The following is a 22004-nucleotide window of genomic DNA, read 5'->3' on the forward strand; positions in this document are numbered from 1 at the left end:
CTCAGCATAGGAATAGTAAATTGTGCAGCCCTTATGCCTTCATACTTGTAACTACATTGAGACTATTTGAATTTTATCTTAAATTCCTTTCCTAAAGGCTAACTAGAATTAACTGCAGCATTTAACTCTTAAAATATGTTGCTCACCAATCTCCAGTTGAAATTGTAACTAGCGTTCAAAAAGAAGCTTTAGAAGTTGCATTTTTGTCATAGCTTCCTAGACGTGTTGAATCCACATTTCTAGACAACAGGTTTTAGGCAGTGGGTCGCGACCTGATTGTGGGTGGGTCATGAAGCTGCAATTGACAATCTGATAGCAGATGAGCAAAATGCATTGTGAACCCTATGGAAAGTGAAAGTGAGCTATACTGTGCGTTTGCTCGCAAGTAGACAGAATGCCTTGGCCTGCTGCAAAGAGCAGGCCAAGAGGAGTCTATTGCCACCAGAATGGTCCCAATCCGCTGAACACAGCCCCATAAAACACCTGAGAAGGAAATTCCTCCTTCCAAGCTAATGAATGTTCTGAGCCTTATGGAAAGCGTAACTCAGCCACACATCTGTGTTTACTAGCTAGTAAGCAACCATGCCTTGTGGAAGGTCAGTCAAAGGGAAGCACAAGGCTACCAGAATGGTCCAGATCCTACGAACGTTTTGCTCAACAGTTGCTCCAGAAGGCAGTCCCCTCACCATAGCACAGTAAAAAAGTTGAGTGAAAAGAGGCTTTTATCTTTTAGTCTTTAGCTAGGTGGGTCCTGATAGTGTGTGATTTTAAAAAATGGGTTCCAGTGCTAATAGGTTTGGAACCACTGCTTGATTGGAAAGGGTTGTCGTCTTCTGCAGATTCCCCCCCCCCCCACACACATAGAGTCTCATTTCCTCTCCTCATCATTCTAGGTTTTTAATGCTGTTTAGAGGGAAACTTTGAATCAGCCAAAACAAAAAACTTGTTGGGTTTAAAATGGATTTTGTCCCACATCACACTGAACTGGCTTAAATTTAAGAACTTAAAGTGGGCATTGGGTAGGGCTGAAAATCTTACGGTGTTTGGGGGGGGGGAGTTGAGGTTTTGAGGTTTTTGCAGGCAGGCTACTGGGAGAATTCAGTTAGTGGCAGAGGGCTGGCTTCCCCATCTCATCGCCTTTTATTTAATTCATTTGTTTTACTTTAATTATTTCTATTAATTTTAATTTATTCCATGTATAGCCTGCCAATCTAGGGAAAATGGCACAATTTCAGTGTTTGTCATGGGCAATTTCAGTACTTACTGCATTCTCAGGAAAGCACTTCCTGCTTGATGATGTCACTTCCAATGATGACATCATTTACAGGTTAATGACATCATTTCCGGATGGTCCCGGCAGATTGTCATTCTAAAAAGTGTGTCTCAGTGCTAAAAGTTTGAGAACCACTGATCAATCTTTAAATTGATTATATGTAAGAATTTTTATTCTCCAAGTATTTCTAAAAGTGGCATTTATAAACTTAAAAGAGCATGGTCTAAAGGCTGAGGCTTGTGGAAACTTCTCTGTTGTGAAGGGTTTCCTATTATGCACGTGAAGTATTCCTTTGCTCAGAGAAGAGAATGCGCACTAGAACCTCTATGTGCACCTAGTTCACTAAATTGGTGAGTACCTCAATTCTGAGAATATTTTGAATTATTTTGCTTACATATATTGACTACCAAAAGCAATCCTGGAAGTTTTGATAGATGGCACAGATTTCTGAGAATCTGTACTATTTGTTTGTTAAAAGTGGGTTTCTAATCTGTATGTGTGTGTGTGAGAGAGAGAGACCTGCAGATAATTGTAGATTCCAGAACATTCCATTGGGATAACTATTTATTTGTGCCCCATGGTTACCTGTCTCTCCTCTAGGGCTTAAAGCAATATCCTCCTTCATTCACATTCTATTGCCCATAATTTTCTCCAGTACCTTTCCACCTGCCATACTATTTCATTCTAAGGAAATTTCACTTTCTTCAATCATTCAAATATGGGATTCAGATCAAAGCAAGCAAAATGAGCAACTTTATGCAAGAAATAAATTTCCTTTAATTTGCCTAATGTGTTTGTACACTTTCAATGTCTGTAGCGGGTTTTTTGTTTTGGCTTGGGGGTGGCTTTGTTGTTTTTTGATGGAAGGTTTCTTTTTTTTTCTCCTGCTATATTAATATGGCATTTCCCTTATTCTTCTGGATTTATAACTTCTGAATTTTGTTATATGTCAGGCAATCCAACTTAGGGTAGCCTGGGGGGGGGCTGCATGACCCTTGTGTGAACCCAGGCAGTGCTTACCCTGAAGTAATTGGTGGTTGTGATGTGATGTAATCACATCCAAGTAATGTGATGACATCACCACCAATTACTTCTGTGTTCTCAGCTGCCAAAACGATTCCACAGGCTCAAAACGCAACTGGAGGAGGCAGTGGTGGGTGCTGCAGAACATTTCAATCTCCCTGCCACACCGTTGCAGCTTCTGCTTCTCCAAAGGAGAAGCTGGAACAATATAGCAGGAAAACTGAAAAGCCACTGAAGCAGGGGGGCTGTGGCTGGGCTTCTGTGGGGTGCCGAAAAGGGCCTCAGGAGCCACATGCGAACCACGGGTAAAGTGTTGGACCGCCATGATTTAAGTAAACAGTTATCCAGGTTGTTTAGCCTTAGAATTACATTTGCTTGAGTTAACATAAGAAAAGCCCCACTGGATCAGGCCAGAGTCCCATCTAGTCCAGCTTCCTGTATCACACAGTGGCCAACCAGATGCCTCAGGGAGCACACAAGACAACAAGACACAACCTACGTCCTGTTGCCCTCCCCTGCATCTGGCAGTCTGAGGTAGCCTACTTCTAAAACAGAATATGCCATTAAAAAAAAGTCCTCTTCTCTAAACTTCATTGTAATTGTAGTCTCCTGATCCAGACAGAAAAATGTATAGAAAACAAACAAAAAATTCTGTGCCACTTCACATGGGATAATACTAGATGTGCAGTAGAGCCATATATTGCAGCTGTATTAGATTAGCTTGCAGCAATACGGCAAAGCTGCTCTGATGTATTGAAATTATCAGTACTATTGTCAAAGCTGCTTTTTGACAATTTTTAATTGTAATGTGAGAACTTTTTATTTATAGCTTTAGGTTCATTTTCTACTGTATTTGGTGAAGAATGGAAGGAGAAAACAGATAGAGATTTTGTTAAGGTAAGCTGTCAAAAATAATGTGATTGTCAGAGTTTTATTGCTAGTCAACTTGTTAGAATTTTCACTTTAATAGTTGTTGCAAAAATGGAAGAAATACATAAGAGCAGAACAGATAAATATTTGGAATAAGTTAGGCCTGGGTAAAATGAATTCTAAACATCTTTCGAATATTAACAGCACAATTCTACGCATGTCTATTCAGAAGTAAATCTCACTTATTTCCATGGGACTTCATTCCAGGTAAGTTTTGTACTTAAAATTGCAGCCTGGGAAAAAGTCAACTGGGAGGACTGGAAGGAATAATACAGCAATTTAGTTATTATAGATCAGCAGGTGCCAAACCCCTGCCCGCATGCTGGATCTGGCTGCTGAAAAAAGTCTTCCCTGTCATGTGCACGCTTACTATTCCACACTGCTGCCTCTTATCTTGCAAGCCATTCTTCTCAGAAAGTCATGCCAGACAGCTGCTTCCACTGCACATCACCCCCAGCAGGCTTTGCGCCCCAATTTTGGGGTGGAAAAGGCTGCCCGGAACAACTTTCTGAAAAAATCAGCTTGCAAGATAAGAGGCAGCAGCACAGAACATTAAGCACCATGCACAACGAAGAAAGCTTTTTATAAATGCAGCGGTCCCACAGTTTGGAGATGAATTATAAATTCATAATGGCAAGCAACATTTGGAATGTAAGAAGGGCTCATCAGTCAAGTCTAAAGTTTTACAGTTTATAACTTGGGAACTTATCTGTATACCGGTACCCTTTTCTAGATGTCCATCTTAAGACATCCCAATTTATGCACAGCTGTATCTGCGCTTTTGCACAGGCGAAATCTGTCAGGACTTGTGCTTTTATTCCTGTGAGAATCAGCTGGACTACTGTTCTGCCAGATTCCAGTTCTTATGGAGAATTATACCCACTTTTAGCTAATGAGCTCCCCTTCTTTCCTCAAAGACAACCCTGGTTCTGCCCTGCAGTACTGCTGGACCCCACCACCAGGGTAGCTTGCCTGTTTAACCTACAGAGGTCCTCCTTCATGCCAGCAGCCTCCCACCACTACAGCAGCCCCTTGGTTCTCTGCAGGTCTTGGGCACAGCAGCCAAACACCAGTCTTAGTGTCTCCCTTAGTTTCTGCTCCAGCAGCTTCCAAAGTCCATTCACACATCAGTTCATTAGCAGTTCCAGCAATCCATTAGCCTTCAATTCCTCAGTCCATTAATCCAGTCTCCAGCTTTCCTCCTTCTGCTACCCACACCAAACTCTCCCTTCATCAGGTGCTTTTATGCCTGAGGGCCTTATTGCCTTCAAGTGGCTGCAGCTGTGCAGTACACTCCCTGCTGAATGCCCAGGCCTTACCCTTAAAGGGGCCACTGCTGATACCACATCTACCTCCTCGCCAGATCTTCCAATACAACACATAGACACCTTCATGCAGTCACAATCATGCTGTTCCAACTTACATCCGTTTTGACTTACGGACAAGTAGATGGAACAAAATCAGAATTTAAGTCAGGGATTTGCTGTATTCATTATCCACAACCTTTTTGTTAATAGATGTCAGCATTGTTGTGGTGTGTGAATAGTGTTCAAGATAAGTCATGAGTATAGATGTATAGATTGAGGTGATAGATTTTTGGTGCAGCAGACCACCACCAAATCATGTTCCGGATTTTGATTTGTACTTTTCATAATTTCAGGGATGCCTCATAGCTTACTGTTAGCAACAGTATGTTGTGATGTCTCTGATCTCTCTCTCTCTCTCTCTCTCTCTCTCTCTCTCTATGATTGATGTGTTGTGAGCGCTTAGTGTACCCAGCCCTTTTGGAAGGCTGAAGTTTCCAGGAATCAGCTTCAAGAGGCTACTGAAAGCAATTCTAGAGATTTTAACAAGATCTCCTTAATGAAATGGCGTTGTGTCATGGGGGTGGGGAACAAAATCTCCAGAAAGAGCTTCAGTCAGATTCCGCAAACCTTTGAGCAGTGTTGTATCTAATTGAAAAAAGTGAGATTTCATGTACTCAATGAATGCATTACCTTTTTAAGATTTGGAAAAGATTGGTTTGCCACTAGAGGGCATGATGGCCTTATTAACTGACTAGCAAGACAATGTGTAGTAAAATTTCTGATGAGTCTGAATATAAGAATTGTTCATTAGTTAATCTTTTACAACAAGCAGTGTCATGTAGTACAGGTGTGCACGGCTTTGCGGCGCTCCAACCATCGAAGGGCTGCATATGTGATGCCACCACTGGTTACTGCACACCCCCCCCCCCAAGCCTCTGAAGCGAGGGGAGCTCTGCTCCCCTTACCTCTGGATACTTTTCTGTCTCTGGAGGCTCAGAAGCCTCAGAAAATGGGAAGTCGTGTCTCTCAAGTGGTTCAGGCATTCTGAGCCTTACGGAGGCAGCACATGGTCAGAAAAGCCTCCGGAGGTGAGGGGAGCACAGCTTTCCCCTCGGCTTCGGGGACTTCATATAGCGTCAAGCCTCACTTGATGATGGGAGTGCCAGTCCTTATCCCTATCACTAAGCGACGCACGACTGTACTAATGTATTGCATTGTATATGGTGATGTTGTTATGAAAAAGAAACCTAAAATTTAAACAACTTCCCTAACCAAATTTTAGGTAACTTGAGACCATCGTCTTACATGGGAGTACTTACATAGGAGTAAGTTCTGTTGAACTCAATGAGGCTTACGTTAAGGAGGCATCCATAGGATTTCGATATTAGAATTTGAACAGTGAAGTACATTTTAAAATGTAGACTTTGCATAATTCATGGAGCTTAGATTCATTGACAGAAGTGCAGTAAAACCAAGAAGGACTAGCATTTCTATTAAAGGAAAGTGATCTTTCTGTTTGGACATTAAAAGTTTTTTAAGCACCAATGGAAAGTTTGCAATGTGTCACAACTTGCTAATTCTTTTAGACAACTATTATTGTTCATAGTAAATAGAGAGTTTTCATAAAAGAAAAAAATCAAAAATAAGATTTTTTTTTAACTAATAGAAGTGTATAGAAGAACCTTGGTAGAAAAAAAATGGTAAAATTCAGTATTAAGAAATGTTTGTCGCAAGTATTTTGTCTCTGTCCTAATCTCTCTGAAGTGCTAGCTTTCGAGTACAGGTATCCCCCACTTTCTGACGGTTCGTTTCTTGGCAATCCACACTTTCAACACATTTCAGTTATATCTGGAAGTCATTCATCCAACGCATCGTCCACTCTTTCAACCTCTCTGCTGTTCTAAAGCCTAAAATTGCCTTCCCCTATATTGATTTGCATATGACATCTTTTGTGACAACAGGAATTTGCAAGATTAAAAAGGCATTTGCAATTTGCTAGCTAAAAAAGTTTTGGAAGGAACATTTGTAAACTAAGCCTGCAATCGTAACCACACTATCCTGAGACTAAGCCCCATTGAACAAAATGGGACTTACTTCTGTGTAGACCCAGTTAGGATTATGCCCTAAAAAAGACAAGGTTTCACTTTTCACCACGGCACCGGTCCCTGACCTGTCAGCTGAGCAGGGGGCACCTGTGTATTGTTTTTATTTTGTTTGTGGGGAACATACAACGGTACTAGTCTAGTATCAGTTGTAATTGAGATCACATTTCTGTGCCAGACTGTTAACAGGGAATGAGTCACCTATGTACGTATCCTATATTTCTCATGCAGCCCACTCCCCTCTACTTAGTCAACAAATGCCAGTTTGTGGCAGGGAGACTGAGCAGGAGGTGTATACAGACCTCTCATTCCCCATAATGTCCTGGCATCCTGCATGCACATGCTGAGAAGGAAATAGAGAAACAAAGCTCTACTTTTTCTTATGTTTTTCTTATACTTTTTCTTCTTACCTTTGAGTAAGAAGAGTGCTTTTTCCATGTGGAGAACATTTGGGCCTCATACCATTTGCTGTATATCAAGAAGACCAAAATTAATTCAATCTAGATGGGTATGAGGAAATAGGAAATTTTTGACCTGTGCATCAGTTGAAAGAATTGTGTCTGAGAAAAGATAATTTCAGGGTTGCCTCATAGCGTAATGTTAGCAACAGTATGTTGTGGTGTTTTTGTTCTCTCTCTCTCTCTCTCAAAGAAGAAACTTGGATATATTACAAAATCTACTGTGCATTGTGCAGTATATAGTACCTCAGTACAGTTTAAAGAAGTCAGCAAAGATTCAATTTCATCCTGTTGCTTCTAAAAATACCTCTTATGTTGATATGGAGTTATCTGTTTAAGGTTAAGTGAATTTTAATTAACTGTTATATATATCTGTGTTTAAATGAGGGAAGGTATTCACAGCCCAATCCTAAGCTGCCTGGAGCTGTGAGACCCGGTGGCTCTACAAAGGGCTCCCGCCGGATCCACAGCCTCCTGCGCTACCATGGGAGGCTACTCGGGAGAAGGGGACATTTGTCCCCTTCCCCTAAGTAAGGGAAGTGGTCCCGCAAAGGGACTACTCACTTTAGCAGCGACTGTTTGGTCACTACTAAAGTGAAGGTGCAAGCAGCCCTACCCGAGTGCCCTGGATCCTGCGGAGCTCCACAGACCCACCTCTCCCCCGCCCCTGGGAATGCCCCCAACAACGCCTCTCCCTCCCCGGAACGCCTCCCCTGCACCCCCGGGAACGCTCCCATTCCCCATTCCGCAGCCCAGCAGTCGCAGGCACCGCCAAGCTGCGAAAAGCGGGTGCCCACAGGGCAGTGGCTCATTGCCGGCTGGAGCTGAGCCACCTCCGGCGGGAGCCCACCGGTAAGCCCCGCAAACGTGCCTTACGGCACGCTTGCAATAGAGGTGCGGCGCGGACCACAGGATTGGGCTCTCAGTTGGTTTTAGAGATATTATTTCCACTGATGTAGTTTTTTTATGAAAGAGATGTTGCTGGCAAGAGCATGATCACTGCAACCATTTGTATACCATCATTTATTCTTTTCTTTCTTGATTTTCAAATTAATTGAACAGTGCATAACAGTGCCTCTCTTTTTCTCCTTTTTTCTCCCTACCCTGCCAATTATGAATCAGCATCATGTTTTTGTTGGAATACTTTCAGTGACAATAAGTATAGCCTTCATTTAAAGATTCAAGAAAAAGGAATTGATAGGATTAAACATAGGCATGTCACAATAACTAAAGGAGATAGCTTTTTTGAATGTTGGTTTATTTAGAAGATAACACTTTGTATTTTTGAAAAGGAAAATCATTTTGAGTTGATCATTGTATTGTGCTACAATAATGTAGAATTTGGCACAATGATTTGAGGAAAATGTAAAGGAAAGCATTAAACTAAGGATGTCTATATCTTTCCGCAAAAATGGGGAATCCTTTTACATTAAAGAAACACAGCAAGGAAGTGTATGGTTCTGGCGCTGTGCATCTGATGATAACCTTTATAGCCATGTAGCTGTTAAAGACTCAGGAGGCTTTGAGGGTCAAGAGTTTGAGCCCTGCATCAAAACACTTAAAAATTTTTTTATACAGGTGAACCCTCGTTATCCGCATATCAAATCACACAGATTTCGGGTCCAACCTCCATGGAGTTTGGAATGACCTCCAGAGACCCTAGAAGGGCACTTCTGGTTATCAGCTGAATACTGGAAGTGCCCTTCCAGGATCTCTGGAGGCTTCAGGTTGGGCCAAATGTGGCTCAGTGCGGGTCTGGAGGAGCCAAATTTTGAGCCAAATATGTGGATCTAACATCCTTGGATAAGTAGGCTCAACTTGTACTTCTTTTTTGTCTCATAATTAAGACGCTGTATGTAGTACATTCTTTACTTTCATTATTATACAATATACTTTTCAGAGACTAGTAACTTTTTAAAGGAAACTTCACACTTCAGAAAATCAACGTTTTTTGTTCCCCCTCCCCCAGTTTTGGAAGGATATTGTTGAAGATAATGAAGTACGTGACCTCATTTCCGACAGAAGCAAATCTCAAGGTGAGTTGCCTTGAATAAGATTAGACTGTATCTGGTATAGATAGCACACAAACTGTTAAAGTGAGTATCTTTTCTTTGTAGATGCTCCACCAGATGACTGGATATGGGAGTCTTTATTTCATCCCCCACGCAAGTTGGGCATTAATGATATTGAAGGGCAGCGGGTTCTCCAGATTGCAGTGATTTTGCGAAATCTTTCCTTTGAGGAGGGAAATGTTAAGCTGTTGGCAGCTAATCGTACCTGTCTGCGTTTCCTGTTACTCTCTGCACACAGTCATTTTATTTCCCTAAGGCAGTTGGGACTTGACACGTTAGGAAACATTGCAGCAGAGGTAAGCAGCAAATACAAAATTTGATACCTGTGAGTGTTCAACAGCATTAATTCCCAAAGTTAGAGTGACCTTAGGTTTAAAAATTAGAGATGTTAATATGAAAGGAAAGTTTCGAAGAATAGCTTGTTTGTGCAGGCTTTTTAGTGGTATTGTTCGTATTGTCAAAAAAATACAATAAATTTTTGTTTTCTGAACTGATTCCATTCCATCTCAGTGTCCTTCATGACCTGCATGTTTTAAAAAAAATTAAATTTAGTTTAATTTTGCTTTCTCGAGAAAGAGTGAGTGTATTGGTTGGAAAGATGAATTAGAAATTTTAAAATACTCTGTTTTTTTCAGTTGATGGGATGATATTCAGGAATTTTTCCCCCAACTTTATAGTAAAGAAAAAAGGGACATTTGGTCACCAAAAAACCCCACATGGTAAAGTTATCCTGAGGTGATAATTAGCTAAGTATATGAAGATGCCCAACTAGTGTTTAAAAAATTCTAGTGCTTAAGAAAAAAGACACACACACACAAAATGCCTAGCCTTTAAATCAAAAGTTGTAGATTTTGGTAATTGGCGTTTAAACCAATAAGCATTAACTGCTATTCTTCTAGCTTGCTCCCATTGCACCTCATTCATTGAAAAATGATGTGCCTGTCCCATATGACCCTTGAGGAGCATTTGAAAAGAATGCTACTCTTCTTAGGCTTATAAAAGTAATCTCTTCCAGATTCTGGAAGTGTACATTCTGTACATTTAATGCTTGGGATATTTAAAACTACTGATGAACCTTCTTTTACATCCAAATCCAGATTTAAATAAGCAGGAAAGTACTGAAATAAACAGATTCTTAGGTATGCACATTTTCTTGCCAGTTAACAGCCCAATCCTGAGCTGCCTGGGGCGCTCAGCCTCGGTGGCACCGAGAATGGTTGCCGCCGGATCCTGCGAGCCCCGGGCTACTGCGGGCAGCATCTCAGGAGAAGGAGAAGGTTCCTTTTGGGGACCTCCCTAAAGTTCGGCTGTAAAGTAAAGGTGCTCATGTAGGGCGCTGAGCCCTCCACGAGCGCCTTTGATCTGGTGGAGTGGAGCTCCACGGACCCACCTCCCTCCTTCCCCCCCTCGGCACAGCTCCCACCTGCCCCTTCCCCTTCACGCCCCTGCTCAAGCCTACCCCCACTCTCTCTTCTTTCCCCGCTGGCCTCCCCCAAACACCTCCTCCCCACTCCCCTCCCCATCCCACTTACCGTGCGGCGGTCCAGGAGACTGCCAAGCCATAGAGGCTGGGCAACCACTCTGTGCTAGCCCAGCACCGGCCAGTGCTGGGCTAGCATGGGCGGTTGCCCGGCAGTGACGCTCACAGACGTGCCTTATGGCACGTTTGCAACAGTGTGCGGCGACATGGAGTCACGGCACTAAGCCCAGGATTGGGCTCTAAGTCCCATAGAATTCTCAGGGCTTACTTCTAAGGAGCTATGCATAGAACTGTACTGTTCCTTTTCTTCCAAAACAGCAGGTGAGACTGAATTCAGTGACAGAGAGTGTAAATTAAATTAAAAACAGGAATTTGTTCCTTGCACTAATGAAATCATGTTCCAATGAATGAGTAGTATTTGAAAATGTTTTGAGTGTACAGGCTAAAGATTTTCTTAACTATTCTATGAAATATAAATATTATTTTATTAATCATTCCAACTGTCACAAATATTGTAATCAGGTTAATGTGTGCTGCTTTTTTTCTTCAGCTTCTGTTGGACCCTGTTGATTTCAAAACAACTCATCTAATGTTCCATACCGTTACAAAATGCTTAATGTCAAGAGATAGATTCCTAAAAATGAGAGGTAAGCTCCTAAGTGTTTTTCCCATCCTATTCTGAATGGTTGGAGAATATGCCCCTAAAAAGTTCTGTTTTTGTTTCAGGCATGGAAATCTTGGGGAATCTTTGTAAAGCTGAGGACAATGGTGTCTTAATTTGTGAATATGTAGATCAAGAATCCTACAAAGAAATAATCTGTCATCTCACGTTGCCTGATGTGCTGCTTGTAATATCTGCTCTCGAAGTGCTCTATATGCTAACTGAAATGGGAGAAGTGGCCTGCACAAAGATAGCTAAAGTTGACAAAAGCATAGGTGAGTGAGAAATTTTTTATATATTTGTATATTAGCAGTGTTGTGGGTTAGAATGCAGAAGTAATGTGCAGTAGTGTACCTTATAGTGTGACCACCTATAAGGAATTGAGAGACAATGTGGTTCAGTGTGCAGGGACTTGGATCTGCGAGACCTGGCCTCCTAGTCTTATGAACAACATATGCTCCAGCTCAACAAATGCTCCAGAAGGCAGTCCCCTTCAACTATAGTAAAAAGGATAAAAACAGAGGCTTGAGTACTGGTAAAGTGAATATTTTCTAAGTCTCATAAAGCTAGGTGGATCCCGATAAGAGTGTTGTTTTAAAAAGTGGGTCCTGGTGCTAAAAAGTTTGGGAGCTACTGTTTTAAAGAATTTGGCACGTATAGGCATATATGAAACAACTCTACTATAATACCTTCAAATAACTGAGTTCCTTTCCTTTTTTGGAGAATAAAGGAAGCGAAAGCAAACTAAATACAGTTGTGCCCCCTTATCTGCAGGGATTCCGTTTCAGAACCACCCCCACTCATGTGGATAGCAGAAACAGTGGATTCGGGTGAATGCCTGTCCCCGCGGCCTGGACAGTCCAGAGGGGCTTCTAAGCTCAGCAGAGGTCATGGATGTCTATCCATGGACTCTGCCGGGCTCAGACTGAACTTGGCAGCTAAAAACACATGGCTTCCAGTTTCATGGAGAAGCCAGAATTGAAGTTTTTAACGCCTTATAAGGCATTAGGAGGCCTGGGGAAGCACTCTGTGTGTTTTTAGTCATGTGTTTTTAGCTGCCTCGCCTCCTGAGGGGGTATAGGGGAGGCCGTGTACCCAATCCACAGATAACAGGATCCATGGATATAGGGGTAGTTGGCATATTATGCTAAGAAAAATATAAGTAGTTATAACAAATGTGTGCAAATTTTTCTTTTCCATAATAAATTTCTTTACATTTCAGATGCATTAGTATGCTTGGTCTCGGTGGACATCCAGATGTTTGGACCTGATGCACTTAGTGCAGTAAAACTTGTTGAACATCAAAATACAAGTCACCAAATACTGTCTGAAATTAGGCCCCAAGCAGTGGAGCAAGTTCCGTCACAGGTGCATGTATCTGCTACGCCAGGTGAGAATAGCTCTAGAAAGATAAATTTTGTATAAATTAAATAAATAATTATTTCTTAGTTCCTTTTTAAAAAGTGTTGTTATAAATAAATTGGTAACTTTCTCATCAAACTGTTTTTCAGATTCAGAATCTGAATCATTTTTAAAGGTACCAAAAATCTAAGTCATAAAAATCATCATGTTAGATCTTTTGAGTATGTGCTGTGTGAATTCTTATTGTGCCCAGATGAGGTGCATGTGCACTTGGCAAACAGAAGCACCCTAGTGCAGTGGTCCCCAATCTGTGAGGTGTGGTTCCTAGGGGTGGAGTGGTGAACACACAGGGGCAGCACAGGATGCTTGCCACTCAGCAGCAATCACTCAAAACGGTGCTGAAAATGGCAGTAAGAGGCTTGGCAAGTAGACTTCCATGTGCAAAGTTTTCACCATTTGAAGGACCCATCCACCTGCCCTGAGCCTCCAACCCAGAAGTAACTGGTGATGATGGTGATGATGTCATCACATCCCAAGTCATCGCCACTTAGTTCCGGGTTCCAAGCACTGTGCCTGCAGCACAGGGTGTTGTGACAAGGTAGGTTTGGGTAGCACTGCCCTACTATATGCATAACAAATGATGACATGTGTGACATGTCCTTCTTTTGTGACATGTCATGACCTTCTTTTGTGATATGACAACTTAAGCACGAATTGTTTGATAAGAAAAATACATTTATTATCTCTTCTTTGTTGACAGAAACAATAACTACTGTTAAAAAAAGAATGTAATGTTTGCTTTACAACCAGACTTGGAGCAGGGCTGTGTGTGGAAGAATTGATGTACATCCATCCATCCATCCATCTCTCTCTCTCTCTCTCTCTCTCTCTCTCTGTTTTATTTATTACTCCATTTTTTCATCCTATGCCCCAAAAGGGACCTCCAGTAATTTAAAACATAACAACTAGCAGTTTCCAAAACTTTGGGAAACAGGGGGAGAGTCTTGGCGGGAGATTGCACTGCCACTGGGGACAAAGGAGCGTGTATTTTTACTTACAGTTAGATGTGCCAGCCTCCGGGAAGGGTGTGGGGAGTCCCGCAGACCTCTCCACAGGGCTCCCCAAGACTCGGAATGTTAAAAAAAAAGGCAATTGGATGTTGCTCCCTGCACCGCCCAAAGACTGGCACTTCTATCTGTTAGTAAATCACTCCCCTTTGTCCCCAGTAGCGGCCTGATGGGAATTGTATTGCTGCCTTTCCCCTTCCCCCACCCCTTAAGGGGCCAGAGGCAGGTCTTCTCAGGCTAGGGCATTATGACGCTTCAGATTGAGAACCTCAGTCCTGCAGCAATGAACAAAGACATGGCAAAACATTGAAACGCTAAGAGGGGCTGAGGTAGTTCAAACTTCAGATGGAAGGGAGAACCTGAGCATTGCAAAGCAAAAGGCCTTGTTCTGCATGTTTGTCCTTTAAACCTCGGATGTGGAGCAAGGCAATCCCAAAATATTTTAATATGTGGGCAGATCAGTATGGGAATAGGCGATATTAAACAATGTGGACCCAAACCATATAGAACATGAGGTGATAACTAGCACCTTAAACTGGACCCAAAAGCAAAGACTGAGCCACTGAATCTTGAATAGAGCTTTGCTTTGTAAGGGAATGGGAATTCTCAACTTTAGTCATGTTGCACTGAAAGAGAGAGCTAGATGAAGATAGGAAGGTGCACATGAACCTCCTCATCAGATCATGGCCTGGGCACTCTAGTGCATACACAGCAGGGAAGATAGGAGCAATAGACTATATTAAGCCCTAAGCTGATTCCTCTGTGCTAGGATGGATTGTGCCCTTCATTTTTAAATGAAATCTGGAATTATTATATCTGGTATTTTTATCATTTAGAATAGGTAGATTTAATGACAACCAAAGCAAACTTGATTTGCTAGTTTTGATGCTAACTGGTTTCAGATACGTCTGCTGATTAGTGTAGTTCAAAATTTGGTAGCCTCCATGATCTTAAGGCTCCAGCTAACAAAACAACATCTGCTTACAGGCAACTCTGTACAAGAAATAAATCAATAGGGTTGAAAACTGGATGAATGTAAATGGTTGAGGGATACTGGCTGAAATCCCTGATCCTAACTCTCATTTATTTTCCATAGCATCAAGAGTAGCACAGCATGGTGCTCCACCACCAGGAATAGTAGAAATAGACAGTGAAAAATTTGCATGCCAATGGTAAGCACATAATTCTACTAAAGCATTTTAACGTTATGAAAGATCCAGTCACAGGTGAACATATTCATATGCCCTACTAAATAATCTGGTCTATTTAGTTTTTGTAAAAATCTATCTCTTTCTCTAAAAAAATAAGATTAATTTTGTTTTGTAGAAATATTATAAATAATTCATTTCAACATTTGTTGTGTAGTAGAGAATTTTGTATACAAGGTTTTCCTTTTTCCCTAATATTACAGTAAAAGTTTGGAGCTGGTACACAATTCAGGCAAAGTTTAGATTATTTTAAGTTCTGTAATATTCTAAACTTTAAATATTTAAATCTGTTTATCTTTGCAACAAGATGGACATGAAGAATGTTGCTTCTTCTCCCTGATCAGCTGAATTCCATGCTGAACTCAAACATTTTCATGAACTTGATTGTGTTCATTTTCCAGAGGTCTTCTTACATTGAGCCTACTGCAGCTTTAAGATCTAACAGTAGCTGTACAAATAGATACATAAACAGATTTGCAGATACAACTGTGAAACAAATTCTTATAGTGTTCAGTTCTTGCTTGGCAAAGCGTGTTTTGAAAACGTTGAGTAGCATCATAGTTTCCCTTGCTCTACAGCAGGGATCTCTAAACTTTTGACCAAAGGGCTGTGTCAAATATCTGGTAGTGTGGAGGACCAGAAAAGAAATTAAATAATAAAATTTAAATAAATACATTAGAGATGGAACTTAGATGAATGAATAAAGGAATGGGCTCAAATGCCCAGGATTTCGCCAAATACCAACACAGCCCAAGAAATAAAGCACACACTTAAACGGACCCACATTCCCCTAGCCCACAAGCACAACTCCGGTTGTGTTTGATCAACTAGACCAGAAGCTCTCGGGATCAGAGGCTTGCCGTGGGCCAGATAGAGGCTGGCCGCGGGCTGTATCTGGCCCCCGGAACGGGGTTTGGAGACCTCTGCTCTACAGCAAGAGATCCTTCCTACAGAGCAAGGAACTGTGGATGTCAATGATGTCAGTGAGTTATATAAGGCATCTTTATTGGACCAACTTTTTGGTGGAAGTATTTTTTAAACTTCTGTAGCTGAGTAAACTGTCAGCCTACCAACACAGCTTCTCCTTGAGCTACATTTACATTTAGACTATGAAAGAACAGTTAGACCACTGAATTTTTTACCATGTGCTTATCCAGCTTTTTCTATTTTCTCCCTTTAGGTTGAACGCCCATTTTGAGGTAAATCCAGATTGCTCTGTCTCCCGAGCTGAAATGTATTCTGAATACCTCTCCACGTGCAGTAAACTAGCTCGCGGTGGAATCTTAACATCAACTGGATTTTATAAATGTCTTCGGTAAGATGATCATAGTCCTAGAATAAACTATATCCTGGAATCTGCACATGTCCTGGAATCTGCAGTTTTGTACTGATTTTCAACTTCAGAGTAGGGTTTGCATATAGGACCAGTAAAAAAACTTATATTGTTAAAGGCAGTAGCTGTTTTGAAAAGAAGGTGTTGCTCTGAATACATTGTCTGGGTTTTTCATTTTATTTTTCTACTTCATACCTTTTGAGAACTAAAACTTCCAGTTGCAACAAAGAGTCTGGGAGCACTTCCTTTGAACTGGTTGGTCTGTCAGAAGGTTGCAAGCATCATACCCTATTGAGAAAATCTTTTTACAGTAGTTTACAGTAGTTCAAAATGCTTTTTTCCCCTTCCTTACTGTTCTTGCATTTTCCCCCCTTAAATAGCAGTCATAAAATTATCTAGTAAGCGCCACAAAACTAAGAGCAACTGTGATAGCAACTGTAATACCATGGAGGCAATAACTGAGATAGGTTGACTGACTAACCTAGGTTACCATGATATTTAGTATATAGTATGAAAAGACCATACTATAGACTGACTATTGCTGCCAGTAATATATTTGTTTGCTTGTGTTTGGCAGAACTGTCTTTCCAAATCACTCAGTGAAGAGAGTAGAGGATCCAAATAACAATGGGCAGGCACATATTCATGTGGTAGGCGTAAAAAGGAGGGCTATACCACTCCCTATTCAGATGTATTATCAGCAACAACCTTCTTCAACCCCTGTCCTCCGAGTTGATTCTGTTCCTGATGTAGCTCTGCCTCCTTCACCAGCAGGTATCTGTATAATATATATTATTGTATTTTGTGTAATAATCACTTTGCATTGATTTCAGTTACAATAGTATAAAATATTGCACTGATTCACATGTTACCTGTATGTGTACAAAGTAGGGCACAGGAGAAATTCTCAAGCAAGCATGAGAATGCTAAGCATGTGTATTTCTATCACCTAGCATATTTGGAGTGTGGTATGTGATTGAGCATGTACAAGTCTGTCCCTGCAGTCTTTCCAGTACAAAATAAAAACAGGTAGATCGTGTGGATAAAGCACTTGCACAGGGATGTATAGCAGCCTCATAAATAGCATGCTATACATGTGGGAGAGGGGAAGCTTGTCTTCCAGTACATAAAAACAGAACTACTATATGGTTGGCTGGTGTGTGAACTGTCATTTAGATATTGTATGCATGTTTCCTTGTGGGACATGGTCCCAGAGCATTGGTCCCAAGCCATTTTCAACTTTTTTCAGCTCACAGCACACTGACAAGGCACTAAAGTTGTCAAGGCACACTTCTAATTTTTAATTACATTAAATTATTATGTTACAATTAATGTAATTAATATAACTAATACAATTAGATCATTACATGACAATTAAAGAAATTCACAAGAAGCTTGGAGAGGGAAAGTATGTGGTTTCTGGAAAGGATGATGTTTTGAAGTAGGGTGATCAAATTGTTATCAAAAGTGCCAGAGAGTGTTGGCGAAGACAGGTCAGACTGAGCACATACTGGAGAAATGTGGGGTGAGGGGCAGTGTGGAGATGTGACTGAAACAAGTGCAGGATTCAGCTGGGGTGGGGGGAAGAGAGAGAGGGAATGTGAAGCAACTAATTCTGGATTTTGGAAGGTGGGGACAAACGAGTGCCGCTTAGTACTGAACAACTTCAAATCCCAAACCTACAAGTTGTAACAGACAGTCTACTGATGATACAGAAAAGCAGCTGCTTACTTATGTGGGCTTGGGAACAACCAGCAGGGGTAAACCATAGCAATAGTGCAGCAAACCCTAAAAGAATAAGGAAGGGAAAGAAAAGACATGAACATAGCATTAGATATTTGCCCTTGTATGTTTTGCACAAAATCTGTGGCTTGTGCAGGTTCTAAGATTATTAAGAGATTGGATTTATAGGTAATCTAAATATTATTTTATTTTGAAATGTTATTCAATATTAGTATCAAGGTTCTCACTTTGGTCTTTTTTGTTTTATCAACAGGACTCCCACATGGACCACCAAGCGTAGGAAACCATTTTCAGAGGACCCCTGTTAACAACCAGTCTTCAGCTCTGTGTGCAACACAAATGTCTTTCCCTGTTCAAGGTGCACCTACAGTGGTACAGACTGTTTCCAGGATACCGCAAAACCCTTCAGTTCACAGTCAGCAACAACAAAATGCTCCTGTGACTGTCATACAGAACAAAGCTCCAATTTCTTGTGAAGTAGCCAAGGCCACAGTAATACAGAGCACTGTTCCCCAGACTGCAGTTCCTGTTTCTTTTGCTGTAGGAGGTGGAACACAAGTATCAGTTCAGAATCCTAGCAGTGCAGGACCACAACCGTCTGTTACTGTTGTCGGCTCTCAGACTTTGCTTCATCAACCTGTAATTCAGCAGTCCCCTTTACATGCAATGGTACCAGGACAGATACCCTCAGGCACTCCCGTTACGGTAATTCAACAAGCTGTAAATCAGGGCCATATATTTGGCAGAGTACAGAGCATACCAGCATACACTTCAGCAGTTTCACAGGGTCAACAGCTCATTACCACTTCATCGCAGCCTGTACAAGCATCATCTCAACAGTCCACAGCTGGTAACCAACAAGACACAGTCATCATAGCACCTCAGCAGTATGTCACAAGCTCAGCATCCAATCTAGTTTCTGCTACTACAGTTCAGAATTTTCAAGTTGCAGCTGGACAAGTGGTTACTATTGCTGGTGTCCAGAATCCACCTACATCTAGGGTAGGGTTTCAGAATATTGCACCAAAGCCTCTGCCTTCTCAACAAGGTCCCACAACAGTGGTACAGCAACCCATTCAGCAGTCACAGCAGCAACCTCTACCACCTCAGCAAAGTGTAGTGATTGTAAGCCAACCAACCCAACAAGGCCCAACATATACACCAGCCATTCACCAAATTGTTCTTACTAATCCAGCTTCAATTTCAGCTGGCCAAACTGTCCAGTTGCCTGGGCAGCCAAACCTAACTCCATCTTCCTCACCTTCTCCTGGACCATTTTCAAATAACCAAGTCCCTACAGTAATATCATCTCCATCTCTCACCCCCCAGGCGCAAGGACCCCCTCCCACTGTCAGCCAGATGCTTTCTGTGAAGAGGCAGCAACAGCAGCAGCATTCACCAGCACCATCTCAGCCCCAAGTACAAGTCCAACAGCAGCCGCCGGGACAGATGCAAGTTCAGCCACAGCAAAGTAACCCTGGCGTGGGCCAGCCTCCTCCCAGTGAATCCAGTCTCATAAAACAACTGTTGCTTCCAAAACGAGGCCCTTCTACTCCTGGTGGAAAGCTTATCCTCCCAGCACCACAGATTCCTCCTCCAAGCAACGCAAGGGCTCCCAGCCCTCAGGTGGTTTATCAGATGGCCAATAACCAAGCACCTGCTTTTGGAGTTCAAGGGCAGTCTTCAGCTCAGCCACTGTTAGTTGGACAGCAAAATGTTCAATTAGTCCAGAGTGCAATCCAGTCCCAAGGAGCAGTACAAACAGTTCCCATTTCCAATTTACAGATATTGCCAGGCCAGTTGATCTCAAATAGCCCAGCAACCATTTTCCAAGGGACTTCTGGCAATCAGGTTACCATAACAGTTGTGCCAAATACTAGTTTTGCTACAGCAACTGTGAGTCAGGGAAATGCAGCTCAGATCATTGCTCCAGCTGGAATTGCAATGAGTGGAACACAGGCAGGAGTTGGGCTTCAAGTGCAAACGCTTCCATCTAATCAGGCACCTCTGGCTGGACAATCAACATGTTCTACTACAGCTCCCCCATTCAAAGGAGATAAAATCATTTGCCAAAAGGAAGAAGAAGCAAAGGAGGCAACAGGTTTACATATTCATGAACGTAAAATAGAGGTTATGGAGAACCCTTCTTGCCGAAGAGGAGCTGCAAACACCAGCAATGGCGATGCAAAGGAAAATGAAACACAAATGGGAAGTCTTCTAAATGGGAGAAAGCATGACTCCAGTCTACCTCCAGCTAACTCAGGGAAAACTCAGAATGAGGCCAATCAGTTCTCACAGGTCAGTAATGGTCCATCATTAGACTTGGGTGAGAATGGAGCTCTTGGAAAGCAGAACTTTGAACAAACGGACACACAGGAAATTAAAAGTGATTTGAGGAAGCCCCTCGTTAATGGAATCTGTGACTTTGAAAAAGGCGATGGTTCCCATTTAAGCAAAAACATTCCAAATCACAAAACTTCCAATCATGTAGGAAATGGCGAGATTTCTTCAGTAGAACAACAAGGGAATTTGGATGTTATGCAACAAGATGCTGCCAAAGGTGATCAAGGGGAAAGATTTTCCAATGGGCCTGTACTAGGTTTGGGTACTACTTCTGCTGTAAGCAGTACACAAGAGGCTTCAAAACTGTTAACCCAGCAATTTAGTGGTACCAATCCTGATGTACCTAATGGACCTCTAGCTTCAAGTTTGAATTCAGATGTGCCTCAGCAACGCCCAAGTGTAGTTGTCTCGCCACAGTCAACAGCCTCTGTTATACAGGGGCATCAGATCATAGCAGTTCCACACTCAGGACCTCGTGGGCCCCTGGCTTCCCTGTCATCTGATGTTCGGTCGACTAATGGCACTGCAGAATGCAAAACTGTAAAGAGGCCAGCAGAGGATAATGATAGGGAAACTGTTCCAGGAATCCCAAATAAAGTAGGAGTTAGAATTGTTACAATCAGTGACCCTAACAAGGCTGGCTGCAGCGCAACAATGGTTGCTGTGCCAGCTGGAGCAGATCCAAGTACTGTAGCAAAAGTAGCAATAGAAAGTGCTGCTCAGCAAAAGCAGCAGCAGCAGCATCACCATCACCACCACCATCATCCATCAGCGTACATGCAAAGTATGGTCACACAGGTAGGTGTTTCTTATTTACTTACCTTAGTTGCCAAACTTTATTATATGTGCAAGTGTATAAAAATGTAAAAGGTCAACTCTGGCATTCTTCCACCTGTTAACTTTAAAATGTTCAGAAAATAATTTTCTGCATTCATATATAGAATTCTAGAATATTCTAGAATCACACTGGTTTCTATTTGAGCAGTAGAAATACAGTTTAAACTTATTGTAATGATTACTGTCAATCAGGATGTACTTTGATTATGCACTGGAAGAACATTTGTACATACTTTTATTTAATTGTTCCCTTATTCTGAAGACTGAGGGATTCTGCCTTACGTTTTCGTGTTTAAAGTGTTTTTGTTAATGTTTATGTCGCATTCAGAGCTGTGCTGTGTATGTTAATACCTCCATTTGCAATTGGTTCTTATTTCTGCAGCATGTGTACTTTACATATGCCTTATCAAATTTCATGTAAGCACAAACAAACATGTAACTGAGGAGTGAATTTCAAATGGTTTTTCTGTATAAAGATTCTTTGAAAGAGTGTAAGTTTATTGCAATGGGCTGGGTATTTGAGCGTAAAACAGATAATGTCAAATCTTCTTCATCAGTAGAAGTACTGACTATTGTGAAAAAGTACTGCTTGTTCACTGGTTATAATATACTTGTAGTATTTGTTATTTTGCTGATCTTTTATAGATAGTTGATGTAACAAAAGATTTTGATTTCTATATAAATTGCAGACTTTTAACCTTCATGCTTATGAATGCTGTGTGTAAATCATGCATGTGACAAAGCATCTTATATTGCCATTAATTTGGACCTAAATGCAGTATCCCCATCTTACTGACCATAAAAC

General features: G+C 41.6%; 1 protein-coding gene across 1 annotated transcript in view; it reads left to right on the forward strand.

Moving 5' to 3' along the window:
* The window catches only part of ARID2 (AT-rich interaction domain 2), a 145253-nt gene that overhangs the window by 94660 nt on the left and 28589 nt on the right, over positions 1–22004 (forward strand). The window contains exons 7-16 of the mRNA XM_066634426.1: positions 3126–3193; positions 9063–9129; positions 9211–9461; positions 11196–11292; positions 11372–11581; positions 12529–12696; positions 14832–14907; positions 16124–16258; positions 16854–17050; positions 18273–21160. Coding sequence (XP_066490523.1) covers positions 3126–3193; positions 9063–9129; positions 9211–9461; positions 11196–11292; positions 11372–11581; positions 12529–12696; positions 14832–14907; positions 16124–16258; positions 16854–17050; positions 18273–21160 — 4157 coding nt within the window. The remainder of the gene's footprint in view (positions 1–3125; positions 3194–9062; positions 9130–9210; positions 9462–11195; positions 11293–11371; positions 11582–12528; positions 12697–14831; positions 14908–16123; positions 16259–16853; positions 17051–18272; positions 21161–22004) is intronic.

The sequence above is a fragment of the Tiliqua scincoides genome, chromosome 7 (assembly GCF_035046505.1).
Source record: "Tiliqua scincoides isolate rTilSci1 chromosome 7, rTilSci1.hap2, whole genome shotgun sequence".
In the NCBI taxonomy this organism is placed as follows: domain Eukaryota; kingdom Metazoa; phylum Chordata; class Lepidosauria; order Squamata; family Scincidae; genus Tiliqua; species Tiliqua scincoides.